Source organism: Stegodyphus dumicola, chromosome 7 (genome assembly GCF_044657685.1).
Source record: "Stegodyphus dumicola isolate Sdum_Otavi_A_Nest chromosome 7, ASM4465768v1".
NCBI classification, from domain to species: domain Eukaryota; kingdom Metazoa; phylum Arthropoda; class Arachnida; order Araneae; family Eresidae; genus Stegodyphus; species Stegodyphus dumicola.
This window is the reverse complement of record NC_140774.1, coordinates 49,091,352-49,108,386: the sequence shown is the minus strand read 5'-3', so window position 1 is coordinate 49,108,386 and position 17,035 is coordinate 49,091,352. Positions and strand designations below refer to the sequence as shown.

Genomic DNA, 17,035 nt, shown 5'->3' with positions numbered 1-17,035 from the left:
AAATAACGAAATTCCTAGCTACGAGTTTCCGCATGTGCCCCCAAATAGTAAAATCATTAGAAATAGACCATAAAGTCTGACATTATGTATTTTGTATCAGTTTATTACTTTATTATCCATAAAAATATAATTAAAGAGAATTAAAAAAAAATCGGCTCCAAAATTAGATAATACTAATTTACGCGTTCTTTGCTAATGTAATGTAAAATTATTTTTAGCCATCATTTATTTTCCTTTCTTTGGCACAGCGCTGGCTTGTGAGAAATGGCATTGCTTTCGATTATACAGATAAATAATATCTGCCCAATGAGCAGCGTGAATAATTTCTTTAAAGTGCTTGTTCGTTAGAAGCCTAAATTTAAAATTATATGGTTTTCGTCTTGCAATTAATTGTTTGCAACCATATGCCTCAACTAGTAAAACGGATCGAAGGGCTTATTTTCAAAATTTGGAACCATAGTTAAAGGAATGAATTTTCAATAAGAAGTAGCAAAAAAATTAAATTTCACGTAAGATGTTTTTATAATTTAGGTCATTTTGGGCCTCATGTAATTGCATCTGCAAAGCAAGACCATCAATAACGTCATTTTTAAATAGATCTAAAAAGACGTTAATTTTACCTTCTTGCGTTCTGAAACCCATTTTGCTTTCCAAATTAACTACTGAATTTTTCATTCTGTCCTTGGTCCTTTTAATAGTTCATTGTCCCATTGGATCGTGATGATAGGATGCGAAACTGTTAATTTTATTTTGAGTTGCTTTGAGAAAAATCTTAATTTCTGTATATACGAGTATGATTATAACAAATTTAATTTTAAAGCTTACTTATAACTTGATCTTTTAGTTGTAACCCACATTCAGTTCTGCAGTTTTAGTGATTAAAAACACTAAATCATTCAATCGCTCCTCATTTCTCATAAAACTTGCATCTTTTTGTCTTGATTCTCAAAGAAGATTTTAATTTCTTCGATCTATATTCATAATGCAGCTGCTGTTGCAGCCTTGCTCAGCCGGCTAAAAGAACGAAGTAAATATAGAATGATGCAAGTTCTGCAAGAAAAGCTCAGAATTATCTATAAACTATAGTCCACTGGATATTGTAAAACTGACTTTTGGATCAACATTTTCCATACGTAAAGTCTTTGTCCGCAGTTGCTTTCGGTGGATAAGCAGTAGTACATTCAGCATTGAATTTGGTATTAGATTTCCAAATCCTTTATAATTACGCTGCATTTATAAAGCTTTATCAATTGTAATCCCATAAAATTTCTTCTCCGGAAAACAAAAATTTTCAAGATGCATTTTAGCTCATCAAAATTATATTTTCTAGATGTTTCCCCTTTCAGTGCAACGTCAATATAGTCAAGCAGTCGTTTTTATAAATTGCTTTACATTTTTTGTTTATTATTTCGTTCAATTGATTTTCACAACCTCCTCAAAACTTTGATTTTTATCTTTATAAAGAAAGATTTTTACCTCTAATGCCCTGTAATGTTATTACGATTATTACTCTCCATCCTCGCTTTAGTATCAGTTTGTATTAATATTGTGTATCAGTGTTTGTATTTGAATGGTTTATTAGTTTTCAGATCAAAAGTCGGTGATATAGATCCGACGTCGGCAAACTATGGCACGCGGCACAATTTTCAGTAGCACTTTACAACACACTACAAAGTTATCAGGCAAAGATAAATCTCCCTGCTTCTCTTCTCTGCGCCGTTAGGGAAGTTTAGTTGCCAAACTTTTGTCACAACCTTTAATTTCTACAATAAACACTGTTGCTAAAATAGTTAATTTCGTAGTGTCTGGTTTTTCACAGAAGAAATGAAATATGTGATCTCCTCTAATACAGCCATGTCCTTTGGCTTAGTTGAGGTTATGTCTTAAATAAGTTTGTGTCATGCATGTGTATTTATTTAGTTATGGCAAAGCATACTAGGGCTATCTGCCTAAGGGAAGGCATGCCTTCGTGGAGGACTTTCTAAGGGAAACTGGCTCGTATACACGTTACACATGGGGAAAACCACGAAAACACCCATGCAGCCAGCCCGTTCGCGGGATTCGAACCTCGGACCGAACTACCAGTGTTCAGCGACTTTACCGCTCGGCCGCTGGTGGGCTCAAACGTATGCAATTAATGTTTTTAACTGATATAATTAAACATAACAATGGACTAAGGGAAGCAAAAAAAGGGCCAAATAGTGCTTGAAAATTTTGATTATTGGAAAGGCTTCGCTATAAAATTAAATGTATTTTCCCCTTAATATCAATACTAGTATCTACGAATTCTACCCAAGCGGTTTGCTATATCGACCTTAGATAAAGGTGAACTTCAAACTTACGTTGAAGCACTTAAGAAGGAATTTTCCAAGAGATGCAAACACTTGCATGCCTATATTTTCCTTTTTAATCAAATGAGATTTAGTAGACCCATTAATAATCCAATCCGAATTATGAATTTTTGAGTGGATAGAAGTTGATAATTTTAAAATGGAGCTTCAGAATTATGGAACATCTTCAGAATTATGGAAAGCAAAATTATGTATTGGAATCTGGAATAATAAATAAATCTGGAACGTAACTCTAACGCTAAATCAACAGCTATTTTAAATTCCTGGATGTCAGTGTCGGAGAGATTTAACTATTTGAAGAAAATTGCATGTGTTCTGCTTTCCGCGTTTGGATCCAGATATCGTTGTGAATAACATCGATATGATAACTTTTATCATATGAAAATATTTTGAGTCTACAAAAAAGTTGTTTAACAACTGAATATTCAGAATCATGTGACGAACTGAAAGTCACAAATTATACCCCTGGTATTGCAATATCAAGTAGGTAGGTATAGGGAATATCAAGTAGAATTAGGTACAGGGAATACTAGTAGGTACATACAGGGAATAGTAGGTACAAGGAATATCAAGTACAGGGATATCAAGTAGAGGGTACAAGGGGAACGTTACAAGATTTCCATTCAAATTTTAATTTTTTATTTAATTATATTGAAGGAATACTTGTATTTTACGTCGTTTATTTTTTATTTTAATAAATATATTTAAAAAATGCATAATACATAATATATGTACATTTTAATTTTTTATTTATATTGAAGGAATAGTTATATTTTATGTTAAATATAAAACATCAAATATTATCGCCATGTGTTATATTTAAAGAAACTAAATAACGAAGACTCTGCATGAATGCATGAACATTTCTCGCATTGTGAGGAAACAACGGCCCTTAGAGCCATTACATTTTAATAACTTAGTTCTCCATTCGAAAAGGGAACTTAGAAGCCCGAATTTTGAATTTCGAATTTGTTTTATTATCCGTTTAAAATTTTGAAAAACTTTAACGAATTTGTGATTAACAAACAAAACGATTTCAAAGCGAGCAATGGCAACACTGTACGAGAAAAAAAAAAAAAAAATATCTCCAGTGCGCGAGACTGTGTATCGGAAATTTTAAAGATATGCTGCTTTTAAATATTTTGCGACATTGCTGTTGGATTGAACTTTATGTGTTTTAAGTGCGAAGAACATGATATTTAATAAATAAAAATAACACACAAAACGTTAAGAAACGCCTTTTTGGGCCTAATATGAAATCTGAAAGCTTTCAGATTTAAAAAAAAAATCAAGTTTGTTCGATAAATTGTTTTAGGTCTAATATAATAATCCCATTCTCCTGTTCTACTCAGTAACAAAAAATTCATTGGGCCCAAGTAACTTTAAAGCTCTGCACTTAAAACCAGTTTTTCTGTGCATTCATTTAGAAAGCTGCAATGCAAAATTAAAAGAACTTCTCTGGCTATTTCGAACACAGAATTAAAATGTTTTATACCAATGTATATAATGGATTTGATGCAATAACTGTAAAGAAAGGTTTCTCTGAATACTTAGATGTGAAAGTAACTGACACTTAATTTAACGCAAACTTCCTAATAAGAAAAAATTCTTTTGAAATTATTAAACCAAAAATCTAATTAAAATGCAAGGGCAGCATGACATTCTGCGTAGAACAAATAACAGGTGTCAGTTTGTTACTTGAGGAAATCAAAGCTATTGAGACTGTGAAGTCCTTTGCGCCCTCAGTTACCTCGTCTCTTCTCGATTTTGCGTTTATTGTAAATTAAATTATAAAGTAAATTGACTTGAACTTTATAAATTGAAATGCGGAAATGGCTGAAGCTCTAACTTTCTCATTTAGGGACTTTTATTATTATTATTACTGTTTGAGAGCTTAAATAAATAAAGCGCAATTTCCGCAATGTAAGAATTACTATTATTATTGTTTTTATTACAACTGGTTAAGGAATCAACAAGCGAAGATAATTTATAACTTATTACGAAAGTAACACATTTTCTTTTGGTTCTTTCCATAGAAAAATGTCCCCGAACTTTTTCACGAATTTACCTTATTTCTGAAGATTTTATATTTTTCTATAAACTTTATTTAAATTTTTGAGCCTTGGAGGTTTTAAAATTTTTAAATAATATCAGACTGAAATGTCTGTCGAGGTTGATTACGGCTATCTGACCGTTATCAGGTAACACTGCTATAAAGTTGTAATAAAATATCTTTTTGAAATGGCCAACAGAAAATATAAAGAAATAATAACATGTATATTTTGACTAAAAAAAGTGCGGGGACTAATTTGGATAGTTAGCGTTTCATTGTACTGCATTAAATCACATACCTAAGTAACATAATCTGTGATGCATTTAATTAACATAATATGTAATATATTTAACAAATAATTTTACAGACCATACTATGTGCAGTATTATTATGATAGGTTAAATTGCTAATTCTAAAAATTTAACTAATAACTTTTATTACTAATTCTAAAAATCGTTTTAGAATTAGTAATAAAAGTTTCGATTTTAGTTTCGTTTTTAGTTTCGATTCTAATGCCTGTGTACCCGTAGCTAATAACCATTTCTGTACATTTTAAAAAACGTTTTCATGTTTTATAACAGTTGGTTATTTTAAAATTATTTTTTTTTTTCAATTAACTCGCAGATTTACGTATTTTAACAAAAAAAGATTTTAAAATTGTAATTAACAAAATTAATTAACAAAAATGTAATTAACAAAACTATTTTTTATTCAGGAATTTTTACGCATGCAGACAATTTTCAAAACACGCCTTTTAAATGAATACAATGAAAGGGAGGAGGGGGTGAAGCATTTACCCAATATCTTAGACTTTTTTTAAGCTGAGGATGCATTTCATTTGCGTACTAATCGATAGATGGCAGCACCAAGTAAAATATGAACAGAACATGAAGCTTAAAATTCCCCAGTTCAGTTTTTTTTTTTTTTTTAATCTACCGTTGTTGCCGACGGCGCCGCTTAGGAGAGTTTTTATGCAGGCTGATCTAGGCTTTAATTTCTAAATTTAGTGAAAAGCCGGCTAGGAATGAGAAGGAAAATTAGTGCCGGCGCTAGGTTTTTTTTGCCATCCGATGCAAACTGTGCAACTTCTAAGTTGTATCGCCCGGTTTCTTCCTAAATTCTGTCCCTCGGCGCAACTGCATTGGTTGTACCGACTGTGGTACCGGACTAAGGAAATAAGTAAATTATTATTAATAAAGAATGAAATAAATAAAGAGTATTTAAAATTAAATAAACTATATTATAAACCAAGAAATAATAACAAAAAATATGTTGCAGTCTGAAGAATTAAAATTATAATCAAAAACTTCAAAGACGAACTTACCATTAAAAAGTTTAAAAATAACAGTAAAATAACAAAAAAAAAAAAAAAAAAAAAAAAAAAAAAAAACTTCATTAAAGTAAAAAAAATTAACAATAACTTATTCTGCATCAGTTATGTAACGTTTATGGTGTGAAAAACATCTTTTGTATTTATAACAAAGCTGAAACTATACATAAAAATTTTATATCGGATGTATTATCGTATTATATAAATTAAAGTATAATTTTCAACCATTAGATATGCTATTATAAGAAATAAAATAAAGCTTTTTATCATTGAGAAATGTGTTCATTGCTTTTAAATCTCTCGGTCTGTTAATATTAAATTTGAAATATGCATTAAAAATCATATGCTTTGCCGAGTGGCATTACTCCAAGTATAAGCTATGAGCGAACATGTGGAAAGGTATGTTAATGGTCATAAGTCTGCGCCTAAACTAATTAGGAGCGGAAACTAACTAAATGACGGAAATATTGATGTACTGGCAATGCCAAATTTTTTTAAAAAGTTAATTTTGTACTAATAATGAAATCTAACTTTTAATGCTGTTCCCCAGTTCCTATAATTATATTTGTTGAAATTTTAATACTCGTCGTAAAAAAATAAAGTTGGAAGAAGTTTGACTCCGTACGACGAGATGAGCGGGCTATTTAATTTCCAAATTTACAGTTTTTGATGTCATTTTCAACTTGTCTCAAGGAACCAGCCAAGAAAAGATTAGAATAATTTGAGGAAATAAGTATAAATAAAGTGCAGCCAAAAATATGTATAATTTAATAGGCTGTATAAGGAAGTCATTTCGTGTCCACATCAGATTTTTTTTATTTCAGAAAAACAACATTTTACAGTACTTTAAAATTACCATTACATTGATTGTCACATGAATGCTACGAACTTCTTTGAGTGAGGGCATGTAACTTCGAATGTTTCCTTGCTTATAAGATTATCTCTGGAGTTTAAAAAATTTGCTGTGTATAAAGTGAAGCTTCGTAATATATGTAATGTACTGGCATATAGGAACGTTTCTCCGCAAATCTCATGAATGTTTGCAATCCTTCTTCAGCTCCCTCTCACTTAAATTTCTTAGTCTTAATGTCGTCTTCTTCTACATCTCTTTCTCCCCATCCTCATCATCTTTCTCTTCCCTGTGTCCCATTATATAGTCGTCATTTTGAATGTAACGGAAACAGAATTTTCTACTTCACCTAAATGACCCTCACTTCTTCTTTACTATTCTTAAGTTTTTCAAAACTAAAGTCAAAATTATGGTTAAGTATCAAGTGATTGCGTTTGACGATTTGTGTATTTCTTTTTTTCAAACAAGGATTTAAGACTTCCATCTCGAAGTTCTTTCACTTTGGTATATATGCCAAACCACTTTAGCAAAGTAGGCTGTAAATTACTCTAGAATTAAAATCAGACATGGGATTTTTAAGAATTTAGCAACAGATTTTATTGAGGACGGAGAAAATGACTACTAAAAAATTGGACTTGTAGAGAATCAGAGAAATTTTCTATGTGCTAGAAAGAAGAATTAACATGATGACAATGGCCAGCAAAATGTCTGATAATGAAAATAATTTTTTTTAAAGGTTTCATCAATAACCGTGTAAGAAAGTCTCTCTCAATAGCTAACAATTTAAATAAATAAGTTTCTGAGAAAGTAAATTTCCTGAAAAGCAAACTGGAGATTACATTATGCGAAAGAAGAAATAACAAGGTATTTAAACAGAAGAAGGTAATATATGAAATATATTGAAAAACGCTGTGTAATATATATATAAACGGAAGGAGGTAAGATACAGGAAATTAGAAAGAAGGAGGTAGTATGTAACTCAGAAAATGAATCTATGCTGCAGTATTCTCACCCCTATTTGCACCACTCCTGAATCATATGACAGTTTTTCGTTTCTTTAAAAAAAATTCTGTTTATCCATTTCTTGCATAAATAAAAAAAAACTTTTATGGCTTTCAAACTGAATGAAAAAGCATTTTTTTATTTGTATGTAATCATATGAACATTCTTTAACATGCAGTAAAATATGCTAAGATTTGAAGCAATGCTTTGAGAGAGATTATCATTTTTGACTAGTCATGGAATTTTTCTGTTGGGAGATTATACCTTAAGTCTTTTTCTTACCGGTTTTCAACCAGAAATTATCCGAAAGACTTCGGATAATTTCTGGTTGAAAACCATGAAACCTAAATGTCAAAGACATCATTACATAAATCTAGCTAATAAATTCTGTGTAAATAGGGTTATTCGTAAGCGAATTTTAAAAGAACTGTGTTGCTAAAATGTATGCAAAAGTTTTCTCCTAATTTCCGTGTAAAGACGAGAAAAAAATTACGATGAGAATTATTGTTAGCTGCACAGATTGTATATTATGCTTACATGTAGGTATGAATAACTCATAGACATATAAGCACATTATTGTAGATGACAATACAGTGCTTTTATGTCTATTAGTTATCCATAGGCTGTCTTGGAATCAGACATCCTTTCCGGGAGTTTACTACAGATACCCGTGTTCCTTATTCAAGATTTCATTTAGAAATTTAATGGTTTAAAGAATAAACTGCTATATGATGCTAATACAGAATAAAAAATATTTTTCTTGTTTTTATTTAAAAGGTAGCTTAAAGTTTCTAGTACTAGTTTAAAGTACTAAATGTACATGCTTTATATACGTTTACTTTATATACGCTTACTTCTAGCTACATCTGATATTATTTGCAAACCACGCTTGAGACTTGTTATGTTGTGTGACTATGTTTTGAACTTTACTGATAAACCATACTAAAATTTAAAAGAGGGACTAATTATCTAATTTTTTAGGGACAGCTAAAAACTGAACTCATTTCAGATTTTGTTTCGTTACATTGTGATGCCTTTTTTCAATATAAACACTCACTGAAACTTGTTTTATAAAATATAATTGTTCATGTTAGATACTAAAAATTCAAAAATATATATTCAAAATAACAATGAAAGTAAATATAATGCTATTAAAATTGAGCGTTTGCAACAGATAAATCTAAAATTCCTTAAAAGCTTTATTTCTCTATTTGAACTTAGTATTAAGATAAATATTTAATCAAGTTTGATAAATTTGTGGCAATAAGAACAAATCTATTACACTTACATAACCTGTATCTTTTATTATAAATATTTTTTCACTATACCTTTCTTTCTGTTATATGGCTGATAATTGCAAAATAAAATCATTATTTAAAAAAAAAAAAAATCTTTCAATGTACAGCTGCAAAACGTTATACAACAAAATAAAAAGAAAATTACTTTTCTGTAAAACTCGCACGAATAGTATTTAAAATTCTTTAATATTATACATCCTTTATGGAAATTTTACTGTATTTCTCATAAATTGTTATATACGGTGTGTTACATTTGTCACTGGTTTTAAAAATTGCCAACTCGAATTTATATGTTGATCATAAATCTTGACCTACAATTGAAAATTTTACCCTAAATCTTGTACGAACTTTTATGTTAATTAGTCAGTTATTATCATTTAAGTATTTACTATAATTTCTTCTTTACGTATTCCTCACCAGAATGCAAATGAAATGTGTGTATTTAAGTCGGGGGTTTTGAATGTTTAGATCCGAGCTTTCTGGTAGCAGCGTCTTTCCGTTATTTACTGTAGACACTTCTGCTTAAAATTATATTCCAGCGTTAGTGTCTTGCTAGCCAATGCTTTGAAATACGCTCCGATTCTTGAGCTAGTTGAAATAATCTATTTTATGCGTATTCTTAGATTACGTCATCTACGTTTGAAATTAACCGTCTTTTATATTAATTTAAATACGTGTAAGTAGTGGAAGTTTCGTCTGTAGTACAAGCTGTGTCTATTTGTTCAACTTAAGACTAAATAAAAAGGTTATTTTAAACTTCTTCAGTAACTTGTGACTTGTCAAGACTAAGCGATAACTCGCTGTCAGGTAAATAAAGTCTGAAAGAGGCTTCCGGTTATAAAAGAATCCTACAACATTTTTCTGTCCCTCCAGACAAAATGATGCCCCCCACTCTAAGAAAATATTTCTTTTTTACTCTTACGTGTATCATCCTGTTTAAATTTGTTCTTCAGAATACCTTTTTTCTCAGAATCTCAGTTGTTGAAAAAAAAAAAAAAAAAAAAAAAAAACTTCTGCTATTAGAAATAATACGAACTATCTCTCCATCTTAATATTCTCTTTTGTTTTAAGTTGCGAAATTGTTTGGGTTCTCCACAAGTCCATTATTAAGATCAATTACTTCTCTGTCGATAAATTCGTATTTCAGTTTTTAAAGGTCCTATTTCTTATTTTAATTCCTATGGAATTTGTAACATTTCCTGTAAAAGCTGTTTTATATATAATGGTGTAGTTAAAAGTGCACTGAAATTTAGCTTCAAAGAACGCAAACTTTTGTTTAGAAAGGAAAATAGTCGATTGCTAATAACGTTTGAGCACTGAATTATAATTTTAATTTTAGTTCCGGGAAAATTATTTTTAAAGCTTCTTCAGTTGGTGACTTGGATTTCCCTGAATGCTTTTACATTCACAAAACTTTTTTCTTCTTTATTTGTAAAGTTAATGTTATTAATTCGTATTCATTTCTTTCTCACTTCAAAATTCTAGAATTTCAACTTCTTCCGATTTTATTATTAATTTCCCCTATAGATCACTCTAGTTCGTTTTGTCATTGCTCCATTCATTGCTCTCCATTATAGACCCTTTCAAGCCTTCCATTCCAGCCAAAAGTCTTTTACTCCGGAAATAGATGGATCTATGTCTGATCTTTCTCCAAATCGACTTTAAAATGTACGTTAACATAAGACTGCTTTTCTGCCATATTTTAAAATGTATACTGTGTCTAGCGCCGAGTAAAGAAAAATAAATGTAATACTTGTTCATAAGCCTTTCCCTTAACGACATTTATCGACAAATTATGTAAAACTTTTACTAATAAATTGCTGCATATATTCTTTCAAATATACATGTTATTAAATATACATGTTATTTTCAAATATACATGTTATCTGCTAAAGAAGTTGTCGGCTAAAGGTAAATGTTTTGTCTACTAAGTATCACGGATCTCTTGTTATTTCTTTCTCAAAGCCGATCAGTTAATAAGTGCTTCATAAACTGAGTGGCTTTAAAACCAGGAACGAATTTCTTAATAATTCAAATCCTTCTATATGCTTTTTTATAATATACTTAATGGAGATAAATTAAAATGCAAATGCATTTGGATTAAGTTAAATGTAGTTAATTAAAATACATTTTTTTCGATTATGTCATAAAATAAATACACTGAATTTATAACATAATCAAACACATGACTTTTAAGTGTTGCCATTATTTTGTAAAAGATATTTCTAACACTGTATGCTATGTACATAGATGCAGAATCTTCTTTTTCTACTTTTTTCCTTAAATAAAGCTGAATATTTTAAGCATATTTTAAACTGAGACTTACACGACAATAAAAAACATGATACAAGAGGATTTTTTAAATATGTCTTTTAATGGGCAATGGAGAAATTCCGCTACAGATAATTTTCACATTTAATTTTATGTACAAAATCTTCGAAATAGTATGACATATTTCAAATTATATATTCACCTTTGATTCTATCTTACGAGAAAATACATAACAATCAGTTCATGATTTTGTTTTCATACAGACGTGGAGGACCAGATTTTCAAAACATGTTATAATTACATCTCTGTACATCCATGTTGTAATCATTCTGAAAGACAGGAAAAGAAGGAAGCAAATATGTAGATTAATTTATATTTCTTTCTGTATAAATTTGGCACGGGAGTTTTTATTATCTCCGAAGAAAATTTAAAGTTAGTCTTAGATGGATTTACTGGAGCACTCAAACAGGACTCAGAAGAACAGAATGACTGAAAATTAGCATGGTTACATACTTGAATAGAAAGTCATTATTCGAAATAATTCCTTGTACGGCAATGAAGCTTTCCCAATGTCCTGGAAGCAATTTTATCCTCTCTTTTAACAAAGTGGTTGGGTTCATATCTACGCTCAAATATCTCTGATAACACTGGAGGCTAAATCTGTATTATAACAGAGACTTGGCAGCATGTCCTACCAACCTACATTATTCTCCAGGTTTCTGCGAAGCCTGGTCGAAATTCTGGAACCTGAGATATTTTCCTCCAGGAAAGACTTGACGAATAATTCTTTGTTTTACAGACCCAGATACAGCTTGTTTAATTATTATTCTCATCGCTGCCACACGTGATTGACAAGAGAAAGCTCATATTGCACTGAAGGCAGCACGTAATTGCTAGAGTATTCGCAGTCATTTAATATGCAGCAACAATAAGGGCGTGAAAAATCCATCACTCTGTGTCATATTTGAATGCTCTATAATGAAACAAACTGGAGACTGCATCTTCAAAGTTCTCCTCTGGAACTGCTAGAACTCCGTTCTTGTTCCTCCGCGTCGTCTTCATCAGCACCTTTCTGCCTGCTGCTCCCATTGCGACGCTTTGCGCTAAATGAGTCTTGGGCAGTTTTGTCCGAATCCTTCCATGTTCTTTCAAATACTTCTGTGTCATCTTCTCGTTGGATTGTTCTGGAATCTTCGACTGAAGCATCTGAATGGATTGGGTTCTCTTCTTCATCCCTGCCTTCCATTGGCTGATCTGGAGTCACATTTGGAAGATTATCAGTAGCGATAGAATTCTCATTCTGACTTTCCTCTTTCTCTGATTCTTCTGCCTTCTGATTCTGTTCTTCTGACTCTGTGGTGGTAGCCTCTATAACATCTGAAACTTGATTGTCAGGCTGGGAATTTACTGCATTTTCGTCATGATCATCCAGATGTTCGCTTCCAGCTGACGCGGTTACATTTCCTTCATCTTGCTCTGAATACGCTTTAATTTCTGTTTCGCTTTCGGCATCAGGCTTAGGAAGTAGCTTCTTGTCATTGAGATTTCCGTCTTCTTGATCTTTAGAGTTTTCTTTGACTCTCTCATCATCGTTCTCGCAAACGTCGAGAGACTTTTCAGAAGGAGATGGTGATCTACATTCTGAATTTTTCTCTCTATTTGCTTCTGAAATAACTTCTTCAGCAACAGAATTCGATTCATCTTTTTCCTCAACTTCATGACTTTTATATGCCGATTCATCTTTCTCTTCTAGTTCATCATTTTCCCTTTCCGAATCATCTTGTGCGTCTAATTCCTGATTTTTATCTGCTGATTCATCTTTGACTTTTAGTTCATGATTTCCCTCCCCTGAATTTTCTTTTCCCTCAAGTTCATGAAATTTTTCTCCAGATTCTTCTTGTACTTTAAGCTCTTGACATTTTTCGTTCGGTGCATATTCTTCCTCATAACTTTTTCCTGCATAATCATCTTGTTCCTCATGATCATATCTTCTTTCTTCGTCTTCCTCTTGTCCTGCAAGATTATGACTTTTTTCTTCTGATTCATCTTTTTTCTCAATTTCATGACTCTTTTCGCCATTATTATTTTCACTGTTTTCTGATGTACATGTGATATTTTCTTCCACATCTAAATTATTGTTAGAAGAATTTATGAGTTTTTCAGACAAATCCTGCTCTTGTTCAAGAACTTCACCTTCAAGATTCTTTTCATTGATTTCTTCGTCATGTTGTTCTCTTCCCTCGGCGAAACTTCCATTTTCATGTACAGCAGGATTTTCTCTTTCATTTTCTGGAGAGGCATTTTCCTGTTCGGTTAATTTTTCAGTTGTATCGTTATCTTCATCAAGAACATCACTTTTAACAACAGATGTTGTTGAAACATCAGTATCAGTCTCATGGCTTTGATTTACTTCTTCTACACTTTTTTCACGATCTTCCTCTATTCTTTCATGTTCTTTTTCCACATCTATATCACTAATTTTTGGAGGTGGCATTCCCTCATTTTCGGTTCGTTGAATCACTTGTTCTGACTCGTCACTTTCAGCAACAGGCACATTTCCAGACTGCTCATTATCCCCTGAAGCATGATCTTCGCTTTTCTCGGCGTAATCTTCACTGTTCATTTGCATTTTTTGCTCTTTTGCTGCATCGGATTCATCGTTTATTAATGAAACAGTGTCAGAGTCTTTAATTGGAATTTCTTGTTCCGAAACTGGGTCTTCATCAACACCTCTTGGCGGTTCTTGCTTATCGGTGGCTAATTCTGTCATTTCTTCAGGTTCATTTATGGTGACATCCGTGTTATCAACTCCTCCCTCTAACTTTTCCTTTCCTTCTAAGGTTGGATTTTCGGTTGGTTGAGATTCACTTTTCTCCTCAGAGGGAATGGAATCCTTTCGTTTTCCGGGTGTCGATTCACTATTGGAGGAAGCATTCACTTCAGATTCTCCATTTTCTTCGTTTGTCTGTTTGTTATCGTTTTCAAGAGATATATCCTCATTTTCTTGGTTTTCTGAAGGTTCCTGTTCAACAGGCATCTTTTCTTGACCAGAAGGCCCACTTTGGTCTGCACAAGAAATTTGACTGTCTTCATACGATTCTTGATTTGCCATATTCTCTTTAGCAGAAGCAGAACTTTCATCCCCTTCAATTTCTTGACGCATTTCATCCATTTCCGATTCTTCATTACTGTTTTTATTATCATTTTCCTCTTGGTCTGAATTTTGTACTTGATCTGCACTGCAGGTCTGCTTCATTTCAGTCTCCTCTGCTGGGTCATCGGATTTAATGGACTGATCATCTTTTACGACATCAGGAATGATTTCAGAACCGCTGGCAGTTTCATTATCTACTTTCCTCTCTTCTTCATTCGTGTCTTCTTCTTTCGATGTCTTTCCATTTTCTGACGTTTCACTTTTCTCATCTAACTGGATTTCCTCATTGATCGCAGCTTCCTGTTTTAATTCTTCCGAACTGACAGCAATTTCTTCAGGCACTTCATGAATTTGCTTATTATTGTTATGAATTCCTACAACAATTTCATCTTTCGTACTGTCTGTAACGCTTTCTTTCGAACTTTCTTTATCAGATTCCTCGGAATGTAAATTTTCATCAGTTGCCGACTGCTTTGTCGATTTGTTTTCCAACAATGCAATATCATCGTCAATGTTATTTTTACTATGTACATCCTTTTCACCAGTTTCTGATTCTACTGCATTTGGAATGTGATCGTTAGTTTCTTCAACGTTATTTGATTTTTCAACACTATTTGTTTCCTTATTCAACTCAAGATTGTCTATAGATTGACTTTGTAGACATCCTTCGTTAGTCACACTCTTGAAATCTTGTAAGAAGTGTCTTAATTCATCTTCCAGTTTATTCTCTGTCGTAGATATTAAGCCAATTCTGTCTCGTAATGACGACTGGAGAAGAAGATTCAGTTCTTGCGTTTCACCCTTTGTTTCATCGCTAATAAAACTGACATATCCTAATTTTAAAATTTTTTCTACATTTCTAACATCAAGTAACTCGAAGGGAAATTTATAAATGAAGAATCCCTTTGAATAGGACACTTCATCTTGTTTCAAAACATTTTGTAACAAGCGAAGTCCTTCAATTGAGTTTGAAGTTTTATCGTCAACAACAAGTTGGCAATAATCGATGAAGCACATTCCCAGTTCGTTGGCTATGAAATCGCGGATTTTTTCTTCATAAGTTAAGTTCAGATTTTCGAGGGCACACAGTAATGGAATTCGTTGGGTAGGTAACTCGTCATCTACCGTTACTTCTTGTTTATCTTCTGCAGTTTCTTCGGGTTTCTGGTCATTTGTGTCATCAATAATTGGAGAAGTATGTTCCATTTTGACGATTTCCTTTCGGTCATCTTCTTCTAGAAGTTTGGAATCAGTAGAATATTCCATTTCAGATCTTGCTTTGGTTTCGTCACTTTCGCTCTCATCGAAAGACTTCTCTGCATTGGCTCCTTGAAGCATATCGTCATCGTTCGCTATATCACCCTCTTTCTCGTTTCCTTCAAGACTGGGCACAGTTTTTACTTTATAACTTTCTGTTTGCATGGAAGCCAGATCTTCCTCAGTTGCATCTCTGATCTCTACAGTAGAAGGCCTTCCTCTTGGAGGATTTCCCGCTTCATCATCGTCCCAGAATCCTTCCGTGTTTTTTCTCGTTTCAATTACCCTATCCACCGAGAGAACAAGGTCTTCGATAATATCCTCCATATCCTGGTCGCCCATCACCACAGTCAGAAGATCTTTATTGTCGTAGTATTCGGCGACGGATATGATATCCTGCTTGTAGCGTTCTAATTCCAACTCCACGTCTGCAGTATTAGACATTTCATGCTTGAGGAAGCGGCGAAGTGCATCTTCTTCGAAGTCGACAAGAACAACTCCGTCCATGCGCACTCCTCGGCTGCGATACTCTTCGATGTCTCCGCGATTCCTGGGAAATCCGGCCACTGAAAGAAAAACAGAAATGTGTAGTAGAGTGAACAATATTTTGGCTTATTGCATAGAATGGACAGTTAAAGTTAGTTGCAAAATGGATAACAGTTATAAGTATACAAAAATTTGCTAAAATTTTCTAAAACAATTTGATTGCATTGCAAATTACTTGCCATTTGCAGGCCCGAGGAATGCATGCCCCCTCTGAGCTCCTTTACTGTAGCCTGCGGTAAGATTAACAAATATTATTCTGATTATCGAACACGGATTGCGTAAATATTACCACGCGTCCTTTTGATAGCGTACTGAAGAAAGATGCAGAGACGTACAGCATACCTGCAAGTTCCTGGTACGGTGCAGTTAAAAACTGTTTTTGATGAACTTGCTTTTTTGGGGGGGGGGCAAGAGTATGTACAAAGTTCTCATTAATACGTATTATATTTTAAGAACATAAATATTTTGCTGAAAAGTACATTCAAAGGGGCATAAATTCCATAATACTGATAACTTGCATTTGAAATCTAAATTGTTCTATAAGTAATGATTTGATTTGATTGCAGACAAAATTACTATAATTAATGTAAAGTAAATATTATTAATACTTTGAAATAATAGTTGTAGAATTATTAGGTTTCTCGAAGCACGAAATGTGAATTCGAATTCCGGACCTCCCGACTGCAAACCGGATGTGCTTCGAGTTGCACCACGAAGAGACGCGATAAGAAGGGACACCCTAGATAAAAAGATATGTAATTTGATATATCAGCCATCATTTGATCATCTTAAAGTGGCCGTTATGTGTAAAGAATTTCATTCTCTTTGTTGAAAGAAACCAGACCCTTGTGCGTGAGAGCTCAGCGTCTCATTTTAAGTGTAGAAGCAGTGCTAACTGGATAGCAACATCATACAGAAAAATG

General features: G+C 32.7%; 1 protein-coding gene across 1 annotated transcript in view; it reads right to left on the bottom strand.

Moving 5' to 3' along the window:
- Positions 1-11,237: 11,237 nt before the first annotated feature.
- Positions 11,238-17,035, bottom strand: part of LOC118201705 (uncharacterized) — a 62,727-nt gene continuing 56,929 nt past the window's right edge. The window contains exon 2 of the mRNA XM_035373850.2: positions 11,238-16,132. Coding sequence (XP_035229741.2) covers positions 12,159-16,132 — 3,974 coding nt within the window. The 3' untranslated portion in view covers positions 11,238-12,158. The remainder of the gene's footprint in view (positions 16,133-17,035) is intronic.